We start from the raw sequence: 27,759 nt of genomic DNA, 5'->3' as shown, positions 1-27,759 counted from the left end.
GCATCGGAGGCGGAAGAGGGCTAGTGGCAGTGCCTGTGGCCATTTCAGTTGGGTTTCCTGACAAATCTTTGCTAGGCTATTTTTCAAGGTTCTGTTTGCCCGCTCAACCTGCCCTGAACTCTGGGGACGATAGGCACAATGCAATTTCCAGGTAATGCGCAATGCGCGGGACAGGGCCTGAAGTGTAGCTTCAACAAAGGCGGGACCATTATCTGAACCTATGGCAAGGGGCAGTCCATACCTGGGGATGACATCCCTAAGGAGGGCTCGAGCTACTTCTGTGGCTTTCTCAGTAACTGTAGGATATGCTTCCACCCACCCAGAAAAGGTACAGACCATGACCAAGAGGTATCGGAACCTACCGCTCCTGGGCATTTCTGTGAAGTCTATAACTAGAGACTCAAAGGGTGTTAGTCCTCTAGACTGAACTCCTGGTGGAATACGGGGTCCCTGACGAGCATTATTCTGGGCACAGAGAGTACATCGGGCAGAGGCAGTGGCAACCAGACTATCCAATCCTTCCAGCACCACTACTCGACTGAGTAGGCGGGCTAGTGCTGTTTTCCCTAAGTGTGATAGGTCATGAGCTTGAGACACTACAGGCCAAGCTAGGTGGCGTGGCACCAGAACTCTGGTATCAGGGAGATGTAACCAGCCATCAGGTCTCCTTACTGCACCTTCCTCTTGAGCCCATTTCTCTTCCATTTGGGTATACATAGGCGTCCATTCTTGCAATCGAATTTGGAACAGGGGAGTCACAGTACTTGCTGGGGGTCCTCGAGCAGCTTCCTTGGCCACCCGATCAGCATGGCGGTTCCCTCGGGCCACTGGAGTATCTATCCTTTGGTGTCCCCTGCAGTGAATAACAGCTACCTTCTTAGGTGCCCACACAGCCTCTAGCAGCTGAAGTATTTCAGGTCCATACTTAACAGGTTGGCCTGCAGCATTTATGAGTCCCTTTTCCTTATACAAAGCTCCATGAGCATGTAGAGTTGTGAAGGCATACTTGGAATCAGTATAAATGTTGGTTACCAGTCCTGCTGCTAGCTCCAGAGCTCGTATGAGGGCCACAAGTTCTGCTTTCTGGGCTGAAGTTCCTTGGGGCAGGGCTCTTGCTTCTATCACCTTGTCTTCTGTCACCACAGCATAGCCTGCCAATCGCTTGGAGTTCTCCACATAACTGCTTCCATCTGTGAAATAAATTACATCTGGGTCCCTCCACGGAACATCTTTAAGATCTGGTCGACTGGAGTACACTTCATCCATGGTTTGGATACAATCATGATCCGGTGGTCCCTCAGATGCTGGCAAAAGAGTGGCGGGATTGAATGTAGCCACTGTTTCCAGGTGTATCCGTGGATTCTCACACAAGCTAGCTTGGTACTTAACCATGCGGTTATTTGTAAACCAGTGGTTGCCCTTATACTCCATGAGGGTAAGAACTGCATGGGGGACTTTAACAACCAGTTCTTGCCCCAAGGTCAGCTTGTCAGCTTCCTGGACCAGTAAGGCTGTTGCTGCAATGGCCCTCATGCAGGCTGGCCATCCTTTAGCCACTCCATCCAGCTGTTTAGACAGGTATGCAACAGGCCTCTGCCAGGATCCCATCATCTGGGTCAGCACACCCAGAGCAACCCCCTGTCGCTCATGGACATACAGTGAGAAAGGTTTCTCCACATCAGGAAGGCCTAACGCAGGGGCTTGAAGTAGGGCTTTCTTTATGGCAATGAAGGATTGTTGAGCTGTAGGTCCCCATTCAAATGGTTCCTTTTCACCCCCCTTTGTGGCTTGGTAAAGGGGTTTCGCCATCAGTGCAAAATTTGGAATCCAAATTCTGCAGAATCCGGCTGCTCCCAGAAACTCCCTAACTTCTCTTCTGGACTTGGGTTGGGGAATTGCAGCAACTGCTTGCTTCCTACTGACATCCAGTCTCCGACTTCCCTGGGAAATACAAAAGCCCAGATACTTCACTTCTGACTGACAAAGTTGGGCTTTTGAGCGTGAGACCTTATAGCCTGCATCCAAGAGTAGCTCCAGCAATTCTCTGGTAGCCTCAAAACACTCTTCCTGAGTCACTGCTGCAATCAGGAGGTCATCTACATACTGGAGTAAAACTCGCCTGGAAGGCTCAGATTTAAAAGTCTTAAGGTCTTGTCCTAGGGCTGTCCCAAAAATAGTGGGGGAGTTCTTGAACCCCTGTGGCAAGCGGGTCCATGTATACTGAAGCTTCCTTCCTGTTACTGGGTTTTCCCATTGAAAGGCAAAAAGCAGTTGACTGGCGGGGGCCACCCGAATACAAAAGAAGGCATCTTTTAGATCTAGTGTCGTGAAATGGGTAGCTCCAGAAGGTATCAATCCTAACAGGACATATGGGTTAGGCACTACAGGGTGTAATGAAATAGTGGATTTGTTGACCACTCGTAAGTCTTGGACTGGCCGGTAGTCCTCAGTCCCTGGCTTCTGAACTGGCAACAGTGGCGTATTCCATGGAGACTGACAAGGACGAATAATTCCATGGGATAACAAACGATTCAGGTGTGCTTGGATCCCTTCCAGAGCCTTTCGGGGAATTGGGTATTGGCGAAGATGGATTGGCCGGGCATTTGGAAGTAAGTCTACATGGACAGGAGGAATATTTCGGGCCAACCCTGGGGGATTATCTTCTGCCCATACCCCTCTGACTTGAAAGCTATCTGCCAGGGGTAGGTCAACTTGGCCCTGTGACTGATGCAGCCGCCATTCTTCTTCAAGAGGGCAGCAGAAACTCAATATACCCTTAGGGCTGGATATCGGGGGCCGAAAGGAGACCGAAGTCTGGCCATCAGAGTCAAAGGAAATTTGGGCCCTAAGCTTGGACAGCAGGTCTCGACCTAACAAAGGGATTGGACAGTCTGGCATATACAGGAATTCATGAGTGACTGTGTGTGAGCCTAATTGGCATCTACGGGTTGTCAGAAAGGGCCTCCGGTTCTGCACCCCCGTGGCTCCCACCACTCGGACAGTTTTTCCAGACACAGGCGCTAATCGCTCCGTCACAACAGAATGTTCAGCTCCTGTATCAATCATGAATGGAATTGAGCGGCTCCCTATAGTTAACTTGACCATAGGTTCCTGGGAGCCCAGTTTGTAGGAACCCGGTCTGTCCTATTCGTCCCATTCTGCCATCTCGGCTATCCCGATGATGTCAGATTCAGGAGGCTCATATCTTCCCTCTCGAACTCGGCCTCGGCTTCCTCGATCTCCTGGTCCCCTTCTCAGTCCCTGGCGCCTCTGGGGGCATTCATCTTTCCAGTGCCCTCTTTCCTTACAGTAGGCACACTGATCCCTCTCCAATCTTGGTCTGGGATTCTCCCCCCTTGGCCGGGATTGATTGAAGGAATCTCGGGGCCTGGCTGGTGGTCCGGGGTCCCATTTTGGCTTCCCATTAGCTAGAGGTCGACCTCGATTAAGGGTGGAATTAGTAATGGCTGCCGCTAAAAGGTCGGCCTTCTTCTGCATCTTCCGGTCAGCCTCTCGGCGCACCTCCTGATCTCTATTAATGAAAACCTTGGTTGCGATCTCAATTAGCTGGGTGGTATTCATCCCTGCGAATCCCTCTTGACGCTGCAACTTCTTCCGGATATCTGGCATACTCTGGGCCACCAATGCGCTATTCACCATTCTCTGGTTTTCTAGGGCTTCAGGATCAAAGGGGGTGTATGTTCTGTAGGCTTCAATTAGTCGCTCTAAAAAGGCCCCAGGGGATTCAGTTGCCCCTTGGAGAATTTCAGAGACCTTTGCCAGATTAATGGGCCTCTTTATGCCTTTCCTCATACCTTCCAGCAAGTCCCGGCAATAGCCAGACAACAGTTCATAGTGCTGCCCATCATTTGGATCCCAAACTGGAGCTGCGCGAGGAAACCGAGCTCTAACCCATTCCTCTAGGTTCTGTGTCCCCTCGGGGGCACGCGCTCGCGTGATGGCCTCAGCATTTTGCAAAATCTTCCGCCTCTCCTCAGTTGTGAAGAGGGTCAGGAGAAGTTGTTGACAATCAGTCCAGGTTGGGTTATGGGTGGCCATAATGCTAGCCACTAGGTCCACCACTGCCTGAGGCTTTTCAGTATAAGAGGGGTAATGCGTCTTCCAATTCAGGAGATCGGTGGTTGTGAAGGGTACATACTGATAGGCCTGTGCCTGTATAACCTGACCCTGATTATTAGGATCCGGTCGAGTGGTAGTTACCTGTCGGAGTGGCAGAACTCTCGAGGAGGTGGGAATGGAATCTGAGGTAGAGCTAGGAGCTACCCTCCTATCATGCTCAAAGGTGATTGCAGCAGGTCTAACCCATTCAGGGGAGGTAGGTTGAAACCCTGAGGGATGGGGAGGGGTACTCATAGACTGAGAGGTGGTCACAGGTGAGTCAGTCCATTGAAAGGGATGCCGGGCCCCCAATGAGTGGGTAGGGGTACTAGAGGGAAAGGCTGGGCTGTCGGGAGTTGAGGAGTCAGGGGGTGCAGCCCAAAGCGGGTCTTCGGAGGTTAACAGGGAAGGATGTGGCAGAGGAGGGTAGAGACTGGCTGAAAAGTCCAACCTAGGATGTGGTGGGGTTCGCACAGTGGGGGAGGAACTATCCGGAGAAGCCTGTACTGGAGAAGCTTGGGCTGGGCGGCGTGGATCTCTAGGGGCGGCACGGAACCCCAACAATGGGCCATAAGGTGGTGGCTCAAGATCTGAGGGGTCATCAGAGAGTATGGGTTTCTCAGACAGGGTAGGGGCGGAAGCCACCGATTGGGTGGTAGGCTTCCTAGGGCTCTTTCCCTCTTCTAGTTTAGATTTTCTAATCTTTCTTTGAACATGGCCTAACATGAATTTTACTGGGGATCCCATATAAGTTTTCAACCAAGAGGGAGGGTCAGTCACAAGGCTGTCCCAGGAATCTATATAAGGGAGTTGTTCAGAATATTCTGGTTCTCCTACAACTATACTGTAGACCTTCCGGATTACTTCAATATCTAAGCTGCCACTAGGGGGCCACCCCACTCCCATAGATGGCCACTCAACTTCACACAAGGTTCTTAAAGTACTTGAGCTTAAAGTCTGTCCATAGTCATTAATTAAAAATCCTTTTTTAAAATTCTTAAGCATACAATCTAGGGGGGTAGCAATTTGTCTAGATGATGTCCCACCCATAATGCTTACAGTTACAACACACAAAGGGGGAGGGAATTTTTGAAAGTGCAGTAAGGGGTCCGCACTCTCGAGACACTAGGTAGACAGACAGCAATCGCTTCCTTCCGTCGCTGGCCAATTGAACTCGCGTTAATTGGAAACGCAGCTATAAGAAGTCCGCACTCGTTTAACATTCACGCATCACACATTCTGCACAAAAATCCCACCCAACAATTTCAAATTTCTCAGATACAGATAAGCTCAAGCGGTTTCGCTTCTAATCTCCACTAGACTAGAAGGTACTAGGGCCTTCGCTGAGAGTTGATCAGACTCTCCTTCCCCCAATTTTTGAGGGGCTGGTTTACAATTTTCTAGCTAGAATTACAATACAGAATACAGAATACATACCCGGCGAATGTTCTCCAGTCAGTTGGGTGCTGGGATTAATGCAGGATTCAGAATCCCACCGCTGCCACCAAGAATTGTTGCAGGAATTGATGCATGAATTTATGATACTTCAGGAGTCAGACAGCACACCAGAATGAGAGAGAAATCTTCTTTATTTGCCAGCAAACAAAGTAGAACATCAGCATTAAGTCTCTTCTTCTCTTTCTCAGCTCTCTTTGTCTCTCTCTCAGCTCTCTGTGTCTTTGTGGCTTCTGTCTCAGCTGCTTCTCTTCTTATGCTGTCTTCTCCTTCTTCTGTCTGTTCCTTCTGTCCTTCTTTCTCTTCTGAGCTCCTTCTGACGTAAACTGCTTCTTCTCCCACTTAAATACAGTTCTATCTAGCCTAGCCTAGCCCCCTTACTCTCCAATTGGTTAAGGAATAGATTGATTACCTTGCCTCAACCAATCAGCTCTATACAAATATCAGTTACATAGGTTCCAGACATCCTAAACTGACCTGTGACCTGGGGCCCCTTACACCAGACATTTGGGCTCCAGTCTCTTACATGTTATTATGATTGATTTCTCATCTATAGCTTAAACTGGGTTCCCTTAGAGACTAAGAGGCCCAATCTGACATTGGTTATTCTCATATTCCTAGTCAGCTTCATACTACCTGCTAGCTGAACTCTGGCATTCATTAAAGGGGTCAAGGGCCAATCTTACTTAATAGCATACATATCAGTTATTTCTTTCAAGACCATTTCTACATTTTACCTATAATTAATCAAGGAGAAGAGAGCTGACTAGTTCTGACCTTTTTCACCTATCAGCTTCCTTCACAGAACTAGCTAAGACCACAGAAAACTCAAAACACATGTTGGCCTCTTCACTGCAGTCTTTGCTTAGAAAGTCAGACAAAGAATGATACAGCATTTAAAAAGGTTTCCTACATATTAACTACACAGAATACATATTCTAAAATAAGCATCCTTATAAGACATATTCTACATACTTATAATGGTCTATATATCTATCTAAGCTATCTCCTTATAACAAAATCTACATATCAAGAACTTCTGAATAGTATTTCAGCCTATTCTACAATACGTCATATGTCTGGCTCATGCCTGCTTACAAAACTATTCAGTATGCCTAATAATATACAGATGTTGAGCTAGCTTTCATCATTCACAAGGGACAGAGTTTCATTTCTCACTGACCTTTCTAACCTTTGGCTCGGCAAGCTAGACATTGAAATAATATGAACCATCTGGCATTTCTTCACTTTAGTTGCAAGGTAAAAAATTAGAATTCAAACTTCAAGCTTTTAATATCATTTCTCAGAGTTAACACTTTCTTTGCCCATGGCTGCCTCACATGCTCCAATGCTGCTTCTCTGGCTGGTCCCACCAACATGGTTTCTCTTTCTCCAGCCCTGCCCCATCCTCACCCATATACTCTCTCCCACCATGCCTTTTCCTTCTCCAGCCCTATCTTGCCCTCACTTTATTCTCTCCTTCTCCAGCCTCCCCCTCCCCCAACCTCCATGCTCTGATGTTGCTTCTCCGGCTCTTCCTCCACCATGCTGTATCCTTCTCCAGCCCTCTCTTTTTCCAGAACGTCAGACCCAACATGTATTCTCTTTCTACAGCCCTGCCCCACCTTCACCCTCACCTCCAGCCTTCCCACTCACCCCTTCTCCCCAATGCTGGTTCTCCAGTCCTTCATGCTCCCTGGGCCCGACCAACCTGAAGCAGACTTAAGAAGAAGTGGTGGAGTTCTCAGCAGTCCTGCAGCAGTGGTGCTGTGAACTACAGTGGCATCAGTGTGCTGCTGCTGAAGAGGGGGAATCATGTGGCAGCAGCACCAGTAAACTGCTGCTGAAGAAGGGGAGCCCTGGGTAGTCTGGTAGCAGCAGCACTGCTGGAAACATAGGGTAGTTTGGGGCAGTGTGCCATGCTGCTGCAGAAGTAGGGCAGCAGTGGCAAGAGAGCCGGATAACTGTCAGTCATAATGGAGGTGAGCACAGGGACAGAACATGGCATGGGGGCAGCAGAGCAGACACTGCACATGGCAATCAGAAGGCGGTTGGAAGTTTTATGTCATATAATTTCTTCTTGTCTGCTGAATTGTTAGAACAAGGGAGAAGGAGTGACGGTCTGCCATATGAAATTTTTAGGGGTCCCCCTGTTCCGGAGCCTATGTTGGATACAATATAAGCTTTTGTTTCTCATGTTCCAAAGCTTATTTTGTTCTGCTCCTGTGCATTTAAGAAGTGTAGTGCAATTTTTTTTTTTTTTTTTAAATCTTGTTTATTGCAACAATAATAAACATTCCATCACAATAATAACATAGTGTAATTAACACAATCTGTATAACCAAAACATTCTCGTCTGTTGCTAATGTTTTTCCCTCTTTTTCCCCCCCTCCCACCCCCCCCCCCCAATCCTCCCCCCTCCCCCCCTCCCACTCTTAGGAACTTTCTATTATTCGGTTGGTGGACTCAGTTTTTAACAGTTTAAAAGTCTGCTTCTTGCAACTGGTGTCAAGGTATCCCAGTATGGAGCCCAGATCTTGCAAAAACTGTCTCCCCTTCTTGAAGCAAGGTCTCCAACTCCTCTTTTTTCCAGCATACAACACTGCATCATGGCTCCTCTCCACTGCGAAACACTAGGCCCCTCTTTTTGCAGCCATAGTTGTAAAATTGTTCGCTTTCCCATCAAGACAGTGCGCCTCAAAAAAGCCCTCAAACCTTCAGGCGATTGTCCTTGCACAATGAACTTGTCGAACAGTTGACCCGGAGAGGGGCGCCACCGGATTTTCCACATCCGTGAGATTTTAAGTCCCAGCTCTGTCCAGAACTGTTTCACCAGGGGGCAAGCCCAAAACATGTGTCCCAAGGTGGCTCCCACTCTCCCGCATTTTGGGCAATCATCAGTCTGTTTCAAAGTTGCTCTATAGGCTCGGTGTGGCGATATATACATTCGCATAACAAATTTGTATTGCATTTCTCTCCAGATTGCGTTCTCCGTTACTTTATGTACTGTAGATAGACAGATTGCCAACTGTCCCGGATCCATCTTCCACTGAAGTTCTGTTTGCCAGAGAGTTGACACTTTAGTGCAATCATTTGCTTCCTGCAAATCCCGTAGGGTACGGTGAAAATATTTCAAAGGTATTTTCAACTGCGCCTCCAGACCCAAAAAGTCATTCATAGTGTCCCATATGTCTTGAGTCAGGCTTTGGTCCGGTAGGGTCTTTAAATAGTGATTAATTTGTAGGTAAGCAAAGTAGTCCCCCTGATCTAACCCAAACTCATCACACATACTTTGAAAGGTTTTAGGGGTCCCCCATTCTGTGACTACCTGGAATATATATTGTATTCCCCGGGAGATCCATTTCTGAAACAACTTGGATGTTCCTCCCTCGGGGAAGGCCAAATTACCCCTCAAGGGGAGCAGGGGTGAGACCGCACTATTCCAGGTGAAGGCTTTACACATCCAGCGCCACACTTTCCGCAGGGGGTTTATTATATGTCTATAGGCTCCCACCGTGGGCAACTCAGCCGACGGAGCGTGTAACCAGTATGCAAAATCTAAGGGAGCCATTAATGATGTTTCCACCCCCGTACATGAATAGAACTCTTTTGTGCGGAACCAGTCCAACAGATGTCGAACACTACCAGCTATCGTGAACAGTTTTAGGTCCAACAACCCCAAACCCCCCTTCTTATGTGTTCTCATTAATTGCTTAAGCCCTATACGCGCTCTCTTACCCTGCCACAAAAACCTTCTCAGTGCTTTGTGTAGCCACCTCTCCTCTTTGTACCCCAACACTGCTGGGATCATTTGAAATACATATGTCCATTTGGGAAATATGAACATGTTGTACAGTGCAATTCTACCTTGTAAGGACAATGGCAACCCCTGCCACCCCTGTAAAAGCTCTTGTGTACGTCTCTTCAACGGGCTTATGTTTTCTCGGTATACATTAGCTATGTCTGCCGTGATAATAATCCCTAGATATTTTAAGCGTTCTGTAGCCCATTGAAATGGAAAATGTCCCTCCCACTCCGAGCACAGCGTCGTTGATATTGGTAAAGCTAATGATTTTTGCAGGTTTAGTTGTAACCCAGAGAAGAAACTGAACTCATCTATCACTTCCAACAATCTCTCTACTGATGTTCTTGGGTGAGTGAGCGTAAGAAACATGTCGTCTGCAAAGGCTAGTATTTTAATATTTTCCCTATATAAGGTTACCCCCTGTATCTCTGGGTCTAACAGAATAGTACGGAGTAGGGGTTCGAGATATATTAAAAACAATAATGGTGACATCGGGCAACCCTGTCGCACCCCTCGCTCCACCCGAAGGGAAGCGGATCTGGTTCCATTTATCAATATCTCTACCTGGGTATCTTTATACAACGCTTTCACCGCCTCTAGATACCAGCCCCCCAACCCGATGTAATCTAACACCTCAAACAGATAATCCCAATTTACCTTATCAAAGGCCTTAGCGGCATCTAGGCTTACCAATAACAGTGGGTCTCCCGTGTTCTGCCCATATGCCCCTGCTAGTAGCACCCTGCGCACGTGTTGTGTGGCCTGTCTCCCTCTCACAAACCCTACTTGGTGTTCTCCAATAAGGCTAGGTATATATGACATCAGTCTCTCTGCTAGCACCCGAGACAGTACTTTAATGTCTACATTCAGTAGCGATATGGGTCGGTATGCCTCAACCTGGTCCTGTGGTTTATCTGGCTTTAGGATTAGTGTTATTAAAGCAGTATTCTCTCCAGGCGAGAAGAACCCCCGGTCCACTACCGCCTCAAAGTATTCCACCAAGGGCCCAGTCACTTGCTGCGTCAACAACCGATAGTATTCATTAGAGAGCCCATCCGCCCCCGGTGCAGAACCCAGACGCAGCGACTTTAGGACTCTACAAACCTCCTGCGCTCTTATTGGAGCTGCCAACGCCCGTTGTGCCTCCTCTGTTAACTTAGGCATTCTGGCGTCCTCCAAATAATCTCGTGTTATTGGGCCCTGAAAGCGCTCCTGTGCAGCGTATATATCCGTGAAATAAGTATGGAATGTTTGTGCAATCTCCTGCGGTTGATTTACTCTCTTTCCCTTATTATTCACGACTGCTGGTATAAATTGTCTTGGCATATTTGCTCTTGCTATTCTCGCTAAAAGTTTACCCGACTTATTGCCAAAGCGCTGAAAGTTCAGGCGTCTGACCATTAGCTGCTTCAACGCCTGATCATGTATAAGGGAATTCAATGCTACCTGGGCCGCAGACATCAACTCCCTATTGGACTCGTTTGGGTGTAATAAATATCTCCTCCTTGCTGATCCATATTCCCTTTCTAGCCTCAGGATGCTCGAGGCCAGGCGTTTCTTCCTGGCACTCAGATATGCTATCACATGCCCCCTCATAACTGCCTTAGAGGCCTCCCAGAATGTTATTGGTGATTCACAAGTGTCGAAATTCGTATCAACATAGAATTGCCATTTCTTAAGTAAATATTCTTTAAATTGGGAATCTTGGTATAAGTATGAGGGAAATTTCCAGCGCCCACCCCCTGGGATCCCCCCCGAGAGCTCCAGATCAATCCAGATCATAGCATGATCCGATACCGCCATTGGGCCTATTGCTGCCGTTTGGACTTTAAAGAACCACGAGGTAGATATCAAGATGTAATCTATCCTAGACCAAGATTGGTGGGCCTTGGACTGGTGAGTATAGTCCTTGGTGGTGGGGTGTAGGGATCTCCATGCGTCTGTCAAATGTAATTGATCGCAAAGAATCGGTAGTCCCCTCCCCCTTCCCACCCCTGGAGTCGCCTGGGTGGAGAGTCTGTCTAATGTAGGGTCTTGCACTTGGTTGAAATCACCTGCCCACACCCAGGGTGCATCAGTATGTTCCATTCCCAACGCAATGAGAGACTGAAAGAAATGTGGGCTATAGTTATTTGGACCATAGACTGTGCACAGGTAGAATTTTTGCCCCTGGTAATTAATGTACAGTAAAACAATCCGTCCCTCTGTGTCCTTATATATCAGTTTTGTTTGACATGGTAGTCCCTTCCCAACTAGGACAACCACTCCACTTTTCCTATTCCCTGATGAGGAGAAATAACAATCACCCACCCATTGCTGTTTGAGTTTTGCATGTTCTGCATCCGTCAATTTTGTTTCTTGTAAACATGCTATGTGTGCTCCCTGCCTCTTAAGTTGCGTGAGGATCTTATACCTTTTCACTGGTGATGTAATACCAGAGACGTTCCAAGATACAATGTTTAGGTTATTGCGATTAATATCTCTTCCTTTTCATGGGTACCTTCAGAATACCAATGTCTAACTCCCCAGGAGCCCAGCCCCTCTCCCAGGGAGATCTGCACTGTGGCTTTACTGGGGACCATTGCAACCTCTCATAAATCACGCTTACTCCATTCACACCATCCACCCTCTCTTCTAGCATAAATCCCCTCCCCCCCTTTTGCTTACCCCCTCCCTCTCTCCCCCCACCCAGATCCCCCTCCCTCCCCCCTTTCCCCCTCTCCCTCCTAGACAACAACAACAACAACTTGAAAGTCACCTTAATGTTGAGGTTCTCTGACCCCCATATCCAAGAGACTGTTACCCTGCAAACTGTTCCTCATAAATGTTCACGGACCTGAACTTCAGCTCCTGTCCCAAACCAGTGGTTATCCATGCTGCGCCGATTCTTCTATTCAGCCGGTGTTGTCACTGTCCCTTTTGCTTTCAATACTACCCACAAAGTCTTTAGCCGCTTGTTCTGAATCAAACGATCTCCAGACTCCATTCTGTTTAATTTTCAACACTGCTGGGTATATTAACATGAAGGGGATTTGCAAGGTATGTAATCTGCTACACAGCGGGGTAAATACTTTCCGTCTCTCTTGCAAAGCAGCCGAGTAATCCTGATATATTCGTACCGTGTTACCTTTAAGCTTTGTGGCCTCCCGTTTCAAACGATATCCATTTAGTATTTCTGTTTTGTGTACATAGTTATGAACTTTGATTATCACTGGCCTCGGTGTCTGGCGGTCTTCTCGAGCACGTCCCAGCCTGTGTGCTCTCTCAAGGCTCAGGGCCCCCGCATGGTCAGAAAGGGCAAACTCGTTTTTTAGCCAGGCCTCCAGCTCCGTAATAAGAGTTCTGTCTCCCACCGACTCCGGCACGCCTATCAGCCGTAGATTGGACCGTCTGGACCTGTTTTCAAGCTCATCTATTTTTGCAGTGAGTGAGTCTACTGACTCTTTAAGTTTATTTACGGCCGCCGGGGTTGTCGCGGTGGCGTCTTCCAAATTTGAGACGCGTTACTCAAGTTCTCCGGTTCTCCGGGTAAGCTCTGCCTGCGAGGCAGTAAAACTTGCAATTTGCGTCGAGAGTTTCTCCAGCCTCGGTTCTATGGCGGCTTCCACTACTGCTGTCAGCTGTACGAGTTGCTCTTTGTTGAATCCCGTGCTTCCATCCGGCGGCCATTTTGTTTCCGCCAGTGCGTCTTCCACCCGAGTCTTTTCTTTCTCGCGTTTGCTCGTTCTACTCGCCATTCCTTTAGAAGTGGAATCCACAAATTTGTCCATACCGTTTTGGGCTACCCACTGGTGTTTTTGGTCCGCTATTCTGTTTGTGCAGGGTTAGGTGTAAGCTGCAAAGGGGCCAGATTCCTCAGAGAGAGCTCTCCTCGCGTCCTGCTCCCTCTAGCACATCACGTGACTCCCAGTGTAGTGCAATTTTATAAAACTAATGGATCACTGATATCAAATGATTACAGGAAGGCAATAATTCCAGATTTGAGAGATACATTATGCTAATACAATCAAAAGTACTTTTCTCATTTTGGGCCAGTATTGTGGAATGCTCTCCCTAGCCCTTTCAGTTTTAGTACATCTCTATTGCAATTTAAAAAGGTACTAAAAACTCATTTATTTACACAGACATTTAACGGTATGTGAGGCATTTTAGTGGTTACTTCTAAATCTGTTTATTTTGCAGATGTATTTTGATGTAAATTTGATGTTTTGCTTGATTCATTTTATATGAATTATTTTATGTATTTTTTGTAAACTTCTTAGTTTTAGGTGAGGTATAAGTTTTAAAAATAAAATAAATAAATGGCACTAAACTCAGAGCTCCTGCACCATCTTTGGTATCCATACGATTGAGTCTTAGTTTCCAGCGTCATTTTGGTTTTTCATTACCAGATGGATTTGAAGCGCCCTTCCTGAAGCAGCCACGAGGTTGGCGAAACAAGGCACTCTTGTTGGAGGGTCGGCGTGTTTTCGTCGGTTGAAGAATTTTTGTAAGGCTCCGGAGTCCTTGGGGGGAATTTTTGACTGAAGCTGCCCTGCTTTGATTAAGCTAAGTAACTCTGTAGCCATTGTATTTGGCATGCTTGTTGTATGCTTCATTAGGCAAGAGTGGGTATATAAGTGTGTGCCCTGACTATTTCGGGTTCTTTGTTAAACTTTGTTAAACTTTAGGGCTCTTTTTTCTCCCGGGGGGGGGGCTCCTTTTAGGTAGTCTTCTTTTGGGCTGGGGTTAGTTCGGGTTAGTTTGGTTTTTGGTGTCCGTTTAATTTCATAAGAGAGAGAGTTTTTCATCCCATTCGTTTTTCTCATGTAGTATGAGTTTTTGCGTCTGGGTTTTTTTTCTCTTTTTCCTTCTTAATAGGAACCTATGATATTAACCTACTCCTGTTTATACAAGGTGTTGTGAATACTTTAGTATTGTTCCTTGTTAGGAGGTTTGAGGTTCCATTTGTGAGATACATATTCTTTGTATGGGTTGGAAATTTTTCCCATCAGTTTAAAGGGACACCTCCAAACTAATTTTATACATATAAATCAAACTCCTTTTATTAGGTTGGAATATTTTCTTTAGAGTTTGTATTCTCCTGTAGTTGTTAGAGCATTTCTACTAAACTCAGAGTGCCATTTATAGCATAGCACTCAGCGCGCATTTTTTGGGGGCGCTATTTACCGAATCTTAAAAACAGAGTTTAAAAGAAGCTGTATCTCGTTTCCCCAATATCTCAGCAGTAAATAATTTAACCAATGGAGAGTGAATGTGACCAATGTGAGATCTCTATGTGTTGGTACTACTAAGCAGTATGTGTATGTATGTCTTTGTGTGTGCATGCCTGTGTGTATGTGTCTGGGTGTGCACTTTGAAATACTATGTAAGAACATCAGAGCTCTCCGAGGGCTGAAGGATACAGAAGGTGTACAATTACATAGGCTGTTCTCCAGGTACGGAAATTGAAAAAAAAAAAAAAAAAAGGAACTAAGGTGCAGCCAGCTACTTCCTCCTTCTCGCTTTTAGTTCTCCCTCAGTGGGAATGACACACAGGCACACATGCAGAGACACTGCACAGACTCACAAACACACAAAGACGCAAACACTTACCTCCAAAAACTCGCACAGAAACAAATATGTGCACATGCACTCAAAGGCAGACACAGACTGACACACACGTACAAGCACAGATGTAGACACAAACACACAGACAAAAATACACATAGCTACTCTACCCTCTCCCCCAGCAAAATGTCGGACCTTGAGGACCTGAGGCAGGACCTGCTCTGCCCTATCTGCTATGACATCCTGAAGGACCCTGTGATCCTTGATTGCTCACACAATACCTGCCGTGGCTGTATCGACCGCCTCTGGGAAGACCAAGCAGTTTGTTCCTGCCCCCTCTGTCGCAGGGAGCACCCTGAAAGGAAATACACCCTCAACAACCTGCTGGGGATACTGATCCAGGCATATCTGTGTAGAGTGGAGAGGGAGTGCCAGTTCTGTCCACAGGAGGAAAAGCTGGTAGTGGAGACTCCAATACCACTAGTGAACCGGCCCACGCAGCGCTTTCTGCCAGTGGAGGATGCTGCCCAGCAGTATAAGGTACAGTGCTAAATATAACCATATTTGCAGTACAGTGCAAAGAAGTTCCAATAACAGAAATAAATATTGGCAAATAATGATCCCCCAGAGGGGGCACAGGTACAGTCAGGAGGTTTACACTGATTAAAGAGCAAAAAGCTGTGCTTGGCCTACAGAAATTACATTTCTGTGTGTGTGGGGGGGGGGGGGGGGGGGGGTTACATCACTGAGATGTACATTGGATCATATTACATTCATTTATGAGTGAGACACTCTAGGAAAATGCAGACAATAAACACTACAGCTGCAAGTACAGGAATAAATAGAGGTCCTAAAGGAAATGCAGGCACTCACACAAGGAGGCCAGGTGTTCACACAGCAGCCTTGCTAGTATTGCTGGCTATTTAGATTATTACAGGGCTTTGTGGTTAGACATTGTAAAGGTGGGGTGCAGGAAGGAAATCAGAGGGAATTTTGTTTGCTTATCTACCCAAGCCATAGGAGTAGAAAGGAAAAAGACATTCACTCAGATAGGACAGTTTTGCAGGGGGGGTTACAAACTGTGGTTGGCAGCTGGGATATATCGTTAGCAGTGTGGGTCAATTGATCGTTCCTAGCTCTAGCTGTCATCTATTATGTTACCATAATTTACAGCATTACTGTGAACATATGCATTGCAATCTAAACTAATTTACAGAACCAAAAGATATTTGCATTGAAGAGTTTACCACATAATTTTCATTATTGAAAGTTCAACAAACTTGTTACTGGCAGTCACTCAGTGAGAGCTGGTGGAAGAGATAGGATTGGACCCAAGATCAGCATGTGCTAAATGACAAAGAGAGAGGAAGGACATGTGGGTCGAAAAAACTGAATATTAAAAAATAGCCGTAAATTCTTCTGGATGTGTGTGTTCAACCTGGTCTCTCAGTGCCAGGATCCCATATCTTCTGACCAGGACATGTACAAGGAAGGGCATTAGACACCTTAGGTGAACCTTGAGCCTTCTACCCCCCACCCCAATACTTTTCAAGCTCCTAACACCTCCCCACTGAATTACCCCAATATCCTTCCCAGAATGATTTATTTATTTTATTTATTTGTTACATTTGTACCCCACATTTTCCCACCTGTATGCAAGCTCAACGTGGCTTACGTAGTACCGTCAAAGATGTTCGCCAAGTTGGTTGATAAGAAATACAATACAAATATGAGGTTATATAGTGATCGAGTGAGGTAGTTGTGAAGGGTCGAAAGGAATGAAGATTGTATGTTGTCCAGTACGATCATTATACTTTCAAATATTAAACTGAAAGGGATAGGTTGGATATTCTGTGAGTTTGTGTGACTTCCAGGGCTCATCTTGCTATGACTGAACCTGCTTTTTTCACCCCCCTCCCCCCAAGAAGATATAGCCTTAAGCGCCATCTAGATTTCCTAATGGTTCATTAGAATTGAGGCATGAAGCAACATTTTGAGCTGATCTAAAATCTAAGGAGGGGAGGAGCATGGACCAGATTTCACTTCTTTTCACAAGAGGCGGGAAATACATGAATGTTGACACCCAGTGGAAATTCCCTATTTAAAAATGCCTAGCACCCTTGGGGGAAATGGAAAATAATAACTCTACTGGTTATTCTGTCCAGGGGGGAGGGGGTGACTCAGTCTGTTGTTCAGCAGCACTCCGTTTATGTGGGTATCATTTCCAAAGCAAAGAGCCGTCACAGCAGCATAAAGGTGGCATTTACAAAGGCATTGGAAAGGGTTACATGAGGTATCGGAGCCTGTGTACCTGGTCTCTGTGATATGTCTCTTTCCTTGGCTAACAAGTCTGGGCACAAAACATTCTATTTTTAATTGCCCAGTAAAAAATAGAGACATCTTTGACTATTCCCTTTGAATTATTCTGCAATAGACTTCAATCCTTTACACCTTAGTGGCAGAGAAAATATCCTCTTTATTAGGCTGTCCTACTTCCACAGAATGATCTCATACCTCTGGGTTTGGGCAGGGTGGAATAGACAGTGGACTCCCAGAAAATGTCCTTGGTATGCATTGCCTTTTCACTGAGCTCTCAGGTAACATTCTTTTCCCATTAACAATCTCTTACATAAGACTGTTGATAAAAATTGTTAATGGCAAGGTATTGCCTTTTCTCTCACTGACTTCCTCCTCAATGACAGGAAAAGCTGAAAGCAGCAATAGATTCACAACAACACCACCTGCAGGGCCTGAAAGTGCTGCAAGAGGAACAAATAAAAAGGGTTTTGGAGATCGAGGTAAGCTACAAACTACTATTAGTCGTTTTATAGATCTATCAGATGCATGCAGTGCTGCATAGGAACATATAAGAGGACATTCCCTGCTTTGAGAAGCTCACAATTTTAGGCAAGATAGATGCAAAACAAAAGGCTCAGAAAAAGTGGCTGTATATACATGATACTATTGTATAAAGGGGGAGGAAAGTGAAAACAATGCAGCAATAAAACAATATACTTCTCCAATATCTTATCACTGTTAACAATGACACAAAAATCTGTATAAACGTATTATCAAACAGAAACAATAAATTTAAAAAATGAAAAGAAAAACCTCATAGAGCAAGAAAAAACATAAATGTCTAGCTATTAATTTACTCAAAACTAATCATTGACAAAAAAAAACCTTCCAGAAAGTTCATCAAAAACAATGTAAAAAATATTTGTACTCATAATTTGTAAGAATTATGAGTACAAATATTTTTAAAGTATCCAGTCCAAACTGAAGCACTTAGCATTAGAACAGAAGTGTTGCCATGCTGGGTTAGACCGAAGGACCATCAAGCCCAGGATCCTGTTTCCAACAGTGACCAATACAGTTCACAAGTACCTGGCAAGATCCCAGAACAGTAAAACAGATTTTATGCTGCTTAGCCTAGCAATAAGCAGTGGATTTTCCCAAGACCATCTTAATAATGGCTTATGGACTTTTCTTTTAGGAAATTATCCAAACCTTTTTTAAGCCCTGCTAAACTAACTGCTTTTACTACATTCTCTGGAAACAAATTCTAGAATTTAATTACACGTTGAGTGAAGAAATATTTTCTGCAGTTTGTTTTAAATTTACTACTTAGTAGCTTAATTGTGTGCCCTCTAGTCCTAGTATTTTTGGGACAAGTAGACATTCACATCTACCCGTTCCACTTCACTAAGTATTTTATAGACTTCTATCTTATCTCCCCTCAGCCATCTCTTCTCCAAGCTGAAGAGCCCTAGCCACTTCAGCCTTTCCTCACAGGGAAGTCGTCCTATCCCCTTTATCATTTTCGTCACCCTTCTCTGTACCTTTTCTAATTCTGATATTTCTTTTTTGAGATGTGTTGACCAGAATTGCACACAGTGTTCGAGTTGTAGTCGCACCATGGAGCAATACAAAGGCATTATAGCATTCTGATTTTTGTTTTCCATTCTTTTCCTAATAATTCCTATGATTCTATTTGCTTTCTTAGATGCTGCTGCACACTGAGCAGAGTTTCAACTTATCATCAATAATGACACCTAGATCCTTTTCCTGGGCAGTGACTCCTAATGTGGAACCTTGCATCATGTAGCTATAGTTTGGGCTCCTCTTTCCCACATGCATCACTTTTTTTTTTTGTTACATTTGTACCCCGCGCTTTCCCACTCATGGCAGGCTCAATGCGGCTTACATGGGGCAATGGAGGGTTAAGTGACTTGCCCAGAATCACAAGGAGCTGCCTGTGCCTGAAGTGGGAATCAAACTCAGTTCCTCAGTTCCCCAGGACCAAAGTCCACCACCCTAACCACTAGGCCACTCCTCCACTTTGAACGTGCTCATATTAAATGTCATCTGCCATTTGGAAGCCCAGTCTCGTAAGATCCTCTTGTAATTTAACAAATTTGAATAGCTTTGTGTCATCAGCAGATTTAATTACCTCACTAGTTATTCCAATCTCTAGATAATTTATAAATATGTTAGAAAACAGAGGTTCCTCAGCGACCCTCCAGACCGGTCAAGACGCTTGGGTTATGCATGCCTACCAGCAGAGGGAAACTGAGAACACTAAAACTTAAATCAGTATAAGCTAGCAGCCAACCCCCAAGCAGCCAGTAAATCTCAGTCTCCAGCAGAGGGTAGACATGCAGCCTGAGCAGTCAGTCTGGTCTGGTAGGATTAGATTTTCTTAACTAATACCCTGTACTTGGAATTATTTTTGGTTGAGTGCTTCAAGAAAAGTGGGTCCTGTGGGATTCACTTTTCTCTGTGGAATTTAGCCGGTGTGTGGCTTATTCCCTGGCTGGCCTTTGGTTAGGCAGCCATGTGCCTCAGCTCCTGTTGTGACAGGAACCTTGAGAGCCATAACTTCTGGCAGTTTGTAGCTTTGAAATCCTCTTTCTGAACTTTCTGCCTGTTACTTCGGCTCCTGCTATGGCAGGAACCTTGAGTGCAAAATCCCTGTCAGCTCTTAGCAACTGGGCTTTTGTTGTGAGTGTAAAAAAAAGAAAAAGAAAGAAAAAGAAACAGTGTTTGGCTGCTTGGCAGTGCTTGACTGTGTTGTTTGGGAAGCTGACAGAGAGTCCTGGGGATTTTGAGCAACTTTGAGAGAGCTGGGACGTTAGGGTGTACTGCTTTAAATTCGCGATGTCGGCGGGAAAGCCTTCACGCTGCCGCTCTTGTGCTCGAAGGGGGATAGACGCACCAGGAGCTCAATGCAGGTTCTGTGGGGAGCCTAAACAGCCTGATTCTTCGCCTCCGGTACTAGCTGCGGAGGGTTCAGGTAGCGGTAAAGGTTTGCCCAGCTCTGACTTGTCCTCTGGGCCCGTAGCAGCGGTTCCGATTTTGGCGGGAACCACCGCCATCTTGGATTCAGGCGCCACGGGGGTGGCTGCTCGCCCGCTGTTGGAAGGTCCGGGGCAGAGTGCTTCCAGGCCTCCGGAAGGTGCGGGGGCCATGGGGTTTCCTCCGGATTTTATTTGGGCCATGTTTCAGGCCTGGCAGTCAGGCCCTAATCAGTTAGAGCCTCTGAAGGGAGCAGGGCTTCTGGTTGCTAAGCGACAGCGTTTAGATTGGTCTGAAGAGCCAGATTTGTTTTCCTTGCCTCCCTCAGATGACGAGGGTAGTCTGCTGGGGGATGAGTTCCTAGGGGACAAGGTTTCTGAGGAGGAGGGGCCTTTGCCAGGTGAAGACCCCTCGGTGGTGCGCATTTTCCCTAGGGATGAGCTTCCTGAGCTGTTTGAGCAGGTAGTGTCCACGCTTAGGTTTGATTCGCCTGAGCTGGTGGTAGCGGATGCTAAGCAGCTTGACCCTTTAGTTAAGGAAATTCGGCGGGCAGCGCATACTTTTCCCATGAATTCGGATCTCAGAGATATGATCGTCCAGGAGTGGTCCTCCCCAGATTTTCCTTGTAGGGTGAGCAGAGCTATGGCGAGACTGTACCCTATTCCGCAAGGGGATAAGGACTCCTTTAAGTCGCCGACAGTATATGCGGTGGTGACCGCGGTTACCAAGGCTACGGCTATTTCGGTTGATGGGGGGGCTGCTCTCAGAGATCGGCAGGATAGGAGATTAGAGTCTTTCATTCGGCGCAATTTTGATCTCTCGGCATTGTCACTTCAGGCCGCTCTGTGCGGGGGCCTAGTAGCCAGGGCGTGTTTCCGTTGGGCTGAAAGTCTTTTGGATGGCCCGGCCTTAGACAGAGCTTCCTTGGTGCAAGAGCTAGCCAAGTTAGAGATGGGCTCTTCCTTTTTGGCAGATTCTAGTTATGATCTGCTGAGAGCTTCTGCTAAGAATATGGCATTGGCGGTTGGAGCTCGTCAGACTCTTTGGCTTCATGGTTGGACGGCAGATGCGGCATCTAAGTCCAAGTTATGTTCTCTCCCCTTCAAGGGGACCTTGCTGTTTGGAGAAGAGTTGGATAAGTTGGTTCGATTTTTTCAGCATACTCAACCCTTTCGCGGAGGTCAGTGAGGAGGCTGAGACGCGCCGGGGGGAGGTCTGTCCTCCGGGCGTGCTTCACAGTGATGGTGTGCGGATCCAGCCTCTGGTAAGGATAGGGGCTCGTTTGAGTCAATTCTATCAGAGGTGGACCCATATCACGTCAGATCAGTGGGTACTCGAGGTGGGGCGAGACGGGTACGCGCTAGAATTCGAGACTTTCCTTCCAGATTTTTTCCTCGCCTCTCCGTGCCACTCTCGGGTCAAGGCCAGGGTGATTCGGCAGACACTTCGTCAGCTGATAGATCTGGGGGCGGTCGTTCCCGTGCCGGTTTCAGAAAGGGGGACAGGTTGTTATATGATTTATTTTGTGGTCCCCAAAAAGGAAGGTTCCTCTCGGCCTATTCTAGATCTCAAAAGGGTCAACGAGGCTTTGAAAGTACCTTCCTTTCGCATGGAAACGTTGCGCTCGGTCATAGTAGCGGTGCAGAAGGGGGAGTTTCTCACATCTTTGGATCTGTCAGAAGCCTATCTTCATATTCCCATTCAGGCGGCGCATCATCGGTTTCTCCGTTTTGCGGTTCTGGGACAGCATTTTCAATTCTGTGTGCTGCCGTTCGGTCTGGCCACGGCGCCTCATACCTTTTCCAAGGTTATGGTGGTCGTGGCGGCGGCTTTGAGGAAACAAGGAGTGTTGGTACACCCGTATCTCGACGATTGGCTCATTCGCGCCAAGTCCCTTCAGGAGAGTGTGGATGTGACGGCGAAGGTGGTAGCTTTCTTGGAGTCGCTTGGCTGGGCGGTGAACTTGGTCAAGAGTCACCTGGAACCGATTCAGTCCCTGGAATATGTGGGGGTTCGCTTCAATACGGCGAAGGGCCGGGTGTTTTTACCGGCAGTTCGAATTGCCAAGATGAGGTTATTGATTCGCCAGTTTTGTGCCAAACAGTTCCCGTCTGCTCACTCTTACCTTCAGATTTTGGGACTCATGGCAGCATCGATAGAGGTAGTGCCCTGGGCCAGGGCTCACATGAGGCGGCTGCAGGCGGCACTGTTGGAGCGGTGGTCTCCTCAGACTCAGAGCTTGGAGAAAAGACTGCGCTTACCGGATCCGGTTCGTCTCAGCCTGCGATGGTGGCTTCACACGCCGAATCTGGAAAAAGGCATGCCCTTGGATCCTCCGGAGTGGACGATGCTAACGACGGATGCCAGTCTAGCAGGTTGGGGGGCGCATTGTCTCGGAGAGGTAGCTCAGGGTCGCTGGTCGGAGGTGGAGGCCTTGTGGTCCATAAATTGGTTGGAAACTCGGGCGATAAGGTTGGCACTGCAGTCCCTTCAGTATCTTCTCAAAGGCAAGGCAGTTCGAGTACTGTCCGACAGTGCCACGGCGGTGGTGTACGTAAATCATCAGGGGGGTACCAAGAGTCGAGAGGTGTCAGAGGAGACGGCGGAGTTAATGCGTTGGGCAGAACTTCATCTTCAGAGTCTCTCGGCAAGTCATGTAGCCGGAGTAGACAACGTCAGTGCGGATTTTCTGAGCAGGCACACGTTGGATCCAGGAGAGTGGTCACTACATCGTCCATTGTTCCGTCGCCTAGTGAAGGAGTGGGGTCTGCCGTTGATAGATCTCATGGCCTCGTCAGACAATGCTCAAGTACCCAGGTTTTTCAGCCGGCGGCGAGATCCGAGGTCCGAGGGGAACGATGCTCTGGTGCTCACGTGGCCCCCTCACCAGCTGTTGTACGTGTTTCCTCCTTGGCCCTTGATAGGACAGATAGTTAAAAGAATAGAGCGGTACGCCGGGACAGCGATTCTTGTGGCTCCAAATTGGCCTTGTCGGCCTTGGTTTCCGATCTAGTATGTCTGGCGATAGGCGGGCCACTCGCACTGGCGGAGTTGGTGGTGTTGGTGCAATGTCCGATCGTGATGCCAGACCCATCTTCGTTCTCGCTTACTGCCTGGCTCTTGAAAGGGACAGGCTGAAGAAGAAAGGTTTTTCAACTAAGGTGATTGATACTATGTTGCAGTCCCGTAAACGTTCCACATCCTTTGCTTATGTTAGGGTGTGGCGGATCTTTGAAGGTTGGTGTAACGATCGTTCTTGTTCGCCTTGGACTGCTTCCATTCCGGAGGTGTTAGAGTTTTTACAGGATGGTGTAGACAGAGGTCTTGCTCTTTCCTCTTTGAAGGTGCAGATTGCGGCTCTGTCCTATTTTTGGGGAAGGATACGGGGAGTCTCCTTGGCGTCTTCCCCGGATGTGGTTCGGTTTTTACGTGCTGTAAAGCTGATTCGTCCTCCTCGGTGGCCGGTTGTACCGCCGTGGGATTTGAACTTGGTGTTGGAAGTCTTGGTAGGGCCTCCCTTTGAGCCTTTGGGATTGAGTACTCTTAAAGATCTTACTTTGAAGTCAGTGTTTTGGTGGCTATTACTTCGGCACGATGAGTTTCGGAGTTGCAGGCTTTGTCTTGTCGTGTGCCTTTCCTGGCTTTCTTGAAGGAAAAGGTCTCTTTGAAGCCTGTTCCATCGTTTTTACCCAAGGTAGTGTCGTCTTTCCACGTAAATCAGGACATTTCTTTGCCAGTGCTGGGAGATAAGTTGAGAGATGCGTCTCAGCGCCGTTTAGCCAAGCTGGATGTTCGGCGAGTCTTGAGGGTTTATTTATCCAGGACTCGGGAGTTTCGGTCTTCAGATAGGTTGTTTGTGTTGTACAGCGGTCCAAAGAAGGGAACTGCAGCTTCTAAGGCAACTATTTCCAGATGGTTGAAGGAGGCGGTTTCCTCGGCATATTTGATCAAGGGACGTAGAGTGCCTGACCAACTGAAGGCGCATTCGACCAGGGGAGTAGCTTCCTCCTGGGCGGAGAGTGGTCTGGTTCCGCCTCAAGATATTTGCAGGGCGGCGGTCTGGTCCTCATTGCATTCGTTTGTGAAACATTATAGACTGGATGTGCAGGCTAGGGAGGATGCCAGTTTTGGTGCGGCAGTGTTGACTTCTGGGATGCAAGGTTCCCGCCCTTAGGAGTTGTACTGCTTTGGTACTTCCCAAGCGTCTTGACCGGTCTGGATGGTCGCTGAGGAAGGTGAAATTAGGTCTTACCTGCTAATTTTCTTTCCTCTAGACCCTCCAGACCGGTCAAGAACCCTCCCGCTGTGTACATGTTTCTTTGTGGTGAGTATGATTGGCAGAGTTCTGGTGTTCTTATGGTCTATGTTGCTATGGCTGAAAGGTATCTAAATTTCAAGTCTTGCTATACATATATTTCCTCTGCATTTCAGAGAGGGACCGTAGCGCTGTGGCGTTCGGTCAGTTGAAGCACGTGTTTCATGTTTTTTGTTTCTGAGTACAGGGTTCTTTGACCTTTCGGGGTTGTAATTGTTTATTGGTTTCATTTGTTTTCTGCTTTGTTAAGGATTTACTGGCTGCTTGGGGGTTGGCTGCTAGCTGATACTGGTTTAAGTTTTAGTGTTCTCAGTCTCCCTCTGCTGGTAGGCGTGTATAACCCAAGCGTCTTGACCGGTCTGGAGGGTCTAGAGGAAAGAAAATTAGCAGGTAAGACCTAATTTCACCTTCCTGAGGAACTCTACTAACTACCCTTCTCCATTGAGAATATTGATCACTTAACCCTACTCTCTGTTTTCTATCTTTTAACCAGTTTTTAATCTAAAAAAGGACATTACCTCCTATCCCATGACTTTCTGATTTCCTCAGGAGTCTTTCAGCAGGTACTTTGCCAAATGCCTTTTAAAAATCCAGATACACAATATTGACCAACTCACCTTTATCCACACGTTTATTCACCCCTTCAAACAAATGTAGTAGATTGTTGAGGCAAATTTTTCCTTGTCTAAATCCATGTTGGCTTTGGGGCTCATTCTCAAAAGAGAAAATGTCCATAAAGCACCATTTGGATCAATTTCTTCTCAAAATGTCCAAATCAGTATTTTCAAAACCAGTTTTGCAGACGCTCATCTATGTATTTTGTCTGCAGTGCATCTAAATCACAAGGGGCGTTTTGCGGGCATTTTGAAGGTAGGATTAGGGCATGCCTAATACTTGGACATTTTACAGCCGTAGCGGAACAAAACAAAAACATCTAGATAAAAACTTCCAACGTTTTGGTCTAGACCTGTTTTCAGAATGAATAAAGCACAAAAAGGTGCTTAAATGACCAGATGACCACTGGAGGGAATCGAGGATGACCCCCCCCCCCCACTTACTCCCCCAGTGGTCACTGACCCCCTCCTACCAGCCTCTATGACAGCCTCAGATGTTGTAGTCATGTTCATTAGAGCAGCATACAGGTCCCTGGAGTAGTGTAGTGGTGGGTGCAGTGTACTGTACACAGGTGGACCCAGGTCCATACCTCCCCCCTACCTGTTACACTTCTGGTGAAGCCTTCCAAAACTCTTCAGAAACCCACTGTACCCACATATAGGTGCTCCCTTCACCCATAAGGGCTACTGTAATGGTGTACAGGTGGGGGTAGTGGTATTTGAAGGGCTCAGCAGACAAGATAAGGGATCAATAGTGAGATATGTACCTGGGAGAATTTATATGAAGTCCCCTAGGGTGCCCCATTCCTGTCCTGGGATGTCTGGGGGACCAGTCTGCTAAACGTTCTGGCCTCTCCTACATCCCAGTGGCTTGATTTTCTGTTTTTCACTTGTACATTTTTTTTCTCCCAAAATGGGCTGAAAAGATAAGCTCACAGAGCACAAAACCTTGTTACAAACAGTATTAAAAAAAAAGATAAGCGTTTTGTAGTTTCGAAAATGGTCATGTTTTCTTTTCGGATTTGGGACATTTAGTTCAAAATGTCCAAAGTCCAACTTATACGTCATATTGAAAATGCCCCTCTTTGTTTCATTAATCATTGCTTATGTATATGCTCTGTAAGGAGTATCTACCATTTTGCCTGGGACTGAAGTTAGGCTCACTGGTGTATAATTTCCCAGATCACTTCTGGAACCCTTTTTTAAAAAATTGGTGTTACATTGGCCACCCTCCAATCTTCCATTACCATGTTTGTTTTTAAAGATAAAGGAGACAGAGGGTAGTGGTAAATGGAGCTTGCTCTGAGGAAAGGGATGTTATCAGTGGTGTACTGCAGGGATCAGTCCTCGGGCCGGCTCTCTTTAATATCTTTGTGAGCAATATTACATAAGTACAAAAGTATTGCCGTACTGGGACAGACTGAAGGTCCATCAAGCCCAGCATCCTGTTTCAAAAAGTGGCCAATCCAGGTCACAAGTACCTGTCAAGATCCTAAAAAAGTACGATACATTTTATGCTGCTTATCCCAGAAATAAGCAGTGAATTTTCCCCAAGTCCATTTTAATAATGGTCTATGGACTTTTCCTTTAGGAAGCCATCTAAACCATTTTAAAACCCTGCTAAGCTAACCGCTTTTACTACATTCTCTGGCAACAAATTCCAGAGTTTAATTATACGTCGAGTGAAGAAAAATGTCCTCTGATTAGTTTTAAATGTAGTACTTTGTGGTTTCATCGCATGCCCCCTAGTCCTAGTATTTTTGGAAAGAGTAAACAAGTGATTCACAACTACCCATTCCACTCCACTCATTATTTTATAGACCTCTATCATATCTCCCCTCAGCCGTCTTTTCTCCAAGCTGAAGAGCCCTAGCTGCTTCAGCCTTTCCTCATAGGGAAATCTTACCATCCCCTTTATCATTTTTGTTGCCTTCATAGGCGGTCAGTGGCCCAACTGATTGGGGAGGCTAAAGGGGGCGGGTTAGGGGTGGGGCCAGGGGTGGAGCTTAAATCCATAATTGTCTGATAACACACAGAAAAAATAAATAAATAAAAATAAAAGTCACAATTTATACCTTTTATTAAATTTAGATATTAGATATGTATCATATGTCAAAGAATAAAGTGGTTGCTCAAAGCATATTCTAAGCACAATCGCTCAACTGCAAAACACTACGCACAACTTTGTATAAAAACACACTCAGAACCTTACTGTACCATAAATATTACACTGGGCAGAACCTAATACACCAATATACCACCCATACGGAAAATGCAGACCGTCAACAATATGAAACAAGGGATCATATCATCACAATTCTCATGTAGAGCCACAAAACACCCTAATTCATGTTTAATGTGGGATAAAATGCCATAAATAAGTAAATAAATATAAACTTTTAATGTTGAGCACCTGATTCTCAAAGTGGACATATTCCAAACACTATAATGAAAATAAAATGATCTTTTCTACCTTTGTTGTCTGGTGACTTTTTCTGATCATGCTGGTCCAGTATCCAATTCTGCTGCTATCTGTCCTCAGTGCAGGTCAGGAAGTCATCCTCTTTAAATATCTCCCTGGCAACCCAGGACACCCCCCCCCC

At 46.3% G+C, this 27,759-nt stretch overlaps 2 protein-coding genes across 3 annotated transcripts in view; one reads left to right on the top strand and one right to left on the bottom strand.

Annotated features, from left to right (window-relative positions):
• Positions 1-780: 780 nt before the first annotated feature.
• Positions 781-10,975, bottom strand: LOC115475068 (the record flags this gene model as incomplete). Its single annotated transcript, XM_030210808.1, is given in 3 exon segments — positions 781-3,327; positions 3,688-4,155; positions 9,944-10,975. Coding segments are annotated over 3 exon segments (4,047 nt in total), but the record flags the coding sequence as incomplete, so codon positions are not given.
• A 3,926-nt stretch (positions 10,976-14,901) lies between these two features.
• The window catches only part of LOC115474844 (zinc-binding protein A33-like), a 112,836-nt gene continuing 99,978 nt past the window's right edge, over positions 14,902-27,759 (top strand). Inside the window, exons 1-2 of one of the 2 annotated variants that reach the window (XM_030210537.1) lie at positions 14,902-15,469; positions 17,632-17,727. In XM_030210537.1, coding sequence (XP_030066397.1) covers positions 14,924-15,469; positions 17,632-17,727 — 642 coding nt within the window. In that variant the 5' untranslated portion in view covers positions 14,902-14,923. The remainder of the gene's footprint in view (positions 15,470-17,631; positions 17,728-27,759) is intronic. The other variant, XM_030210538.1, reaches the window with a different exon arrangement.

This window comes from Microcaecilia unicolor, chromosome 7, assembly GCF_901765095.1.
Source record: "Microcaecilia unicolor chromosome 7, aMicUni1.1, whole genome shotgun sequence".
NCBI classification, from domain to species: Eukaryota; Metazoa; Chordata; class Amphibia; order Gymnophiona; family Siphonopidae; genus Microcaecilia; species Microcaecilia unicolor.
Note: the sequence above shows the minus strand (reverse complement) of the source record. Positions and strands in the feature narration are given on the sequence as shown.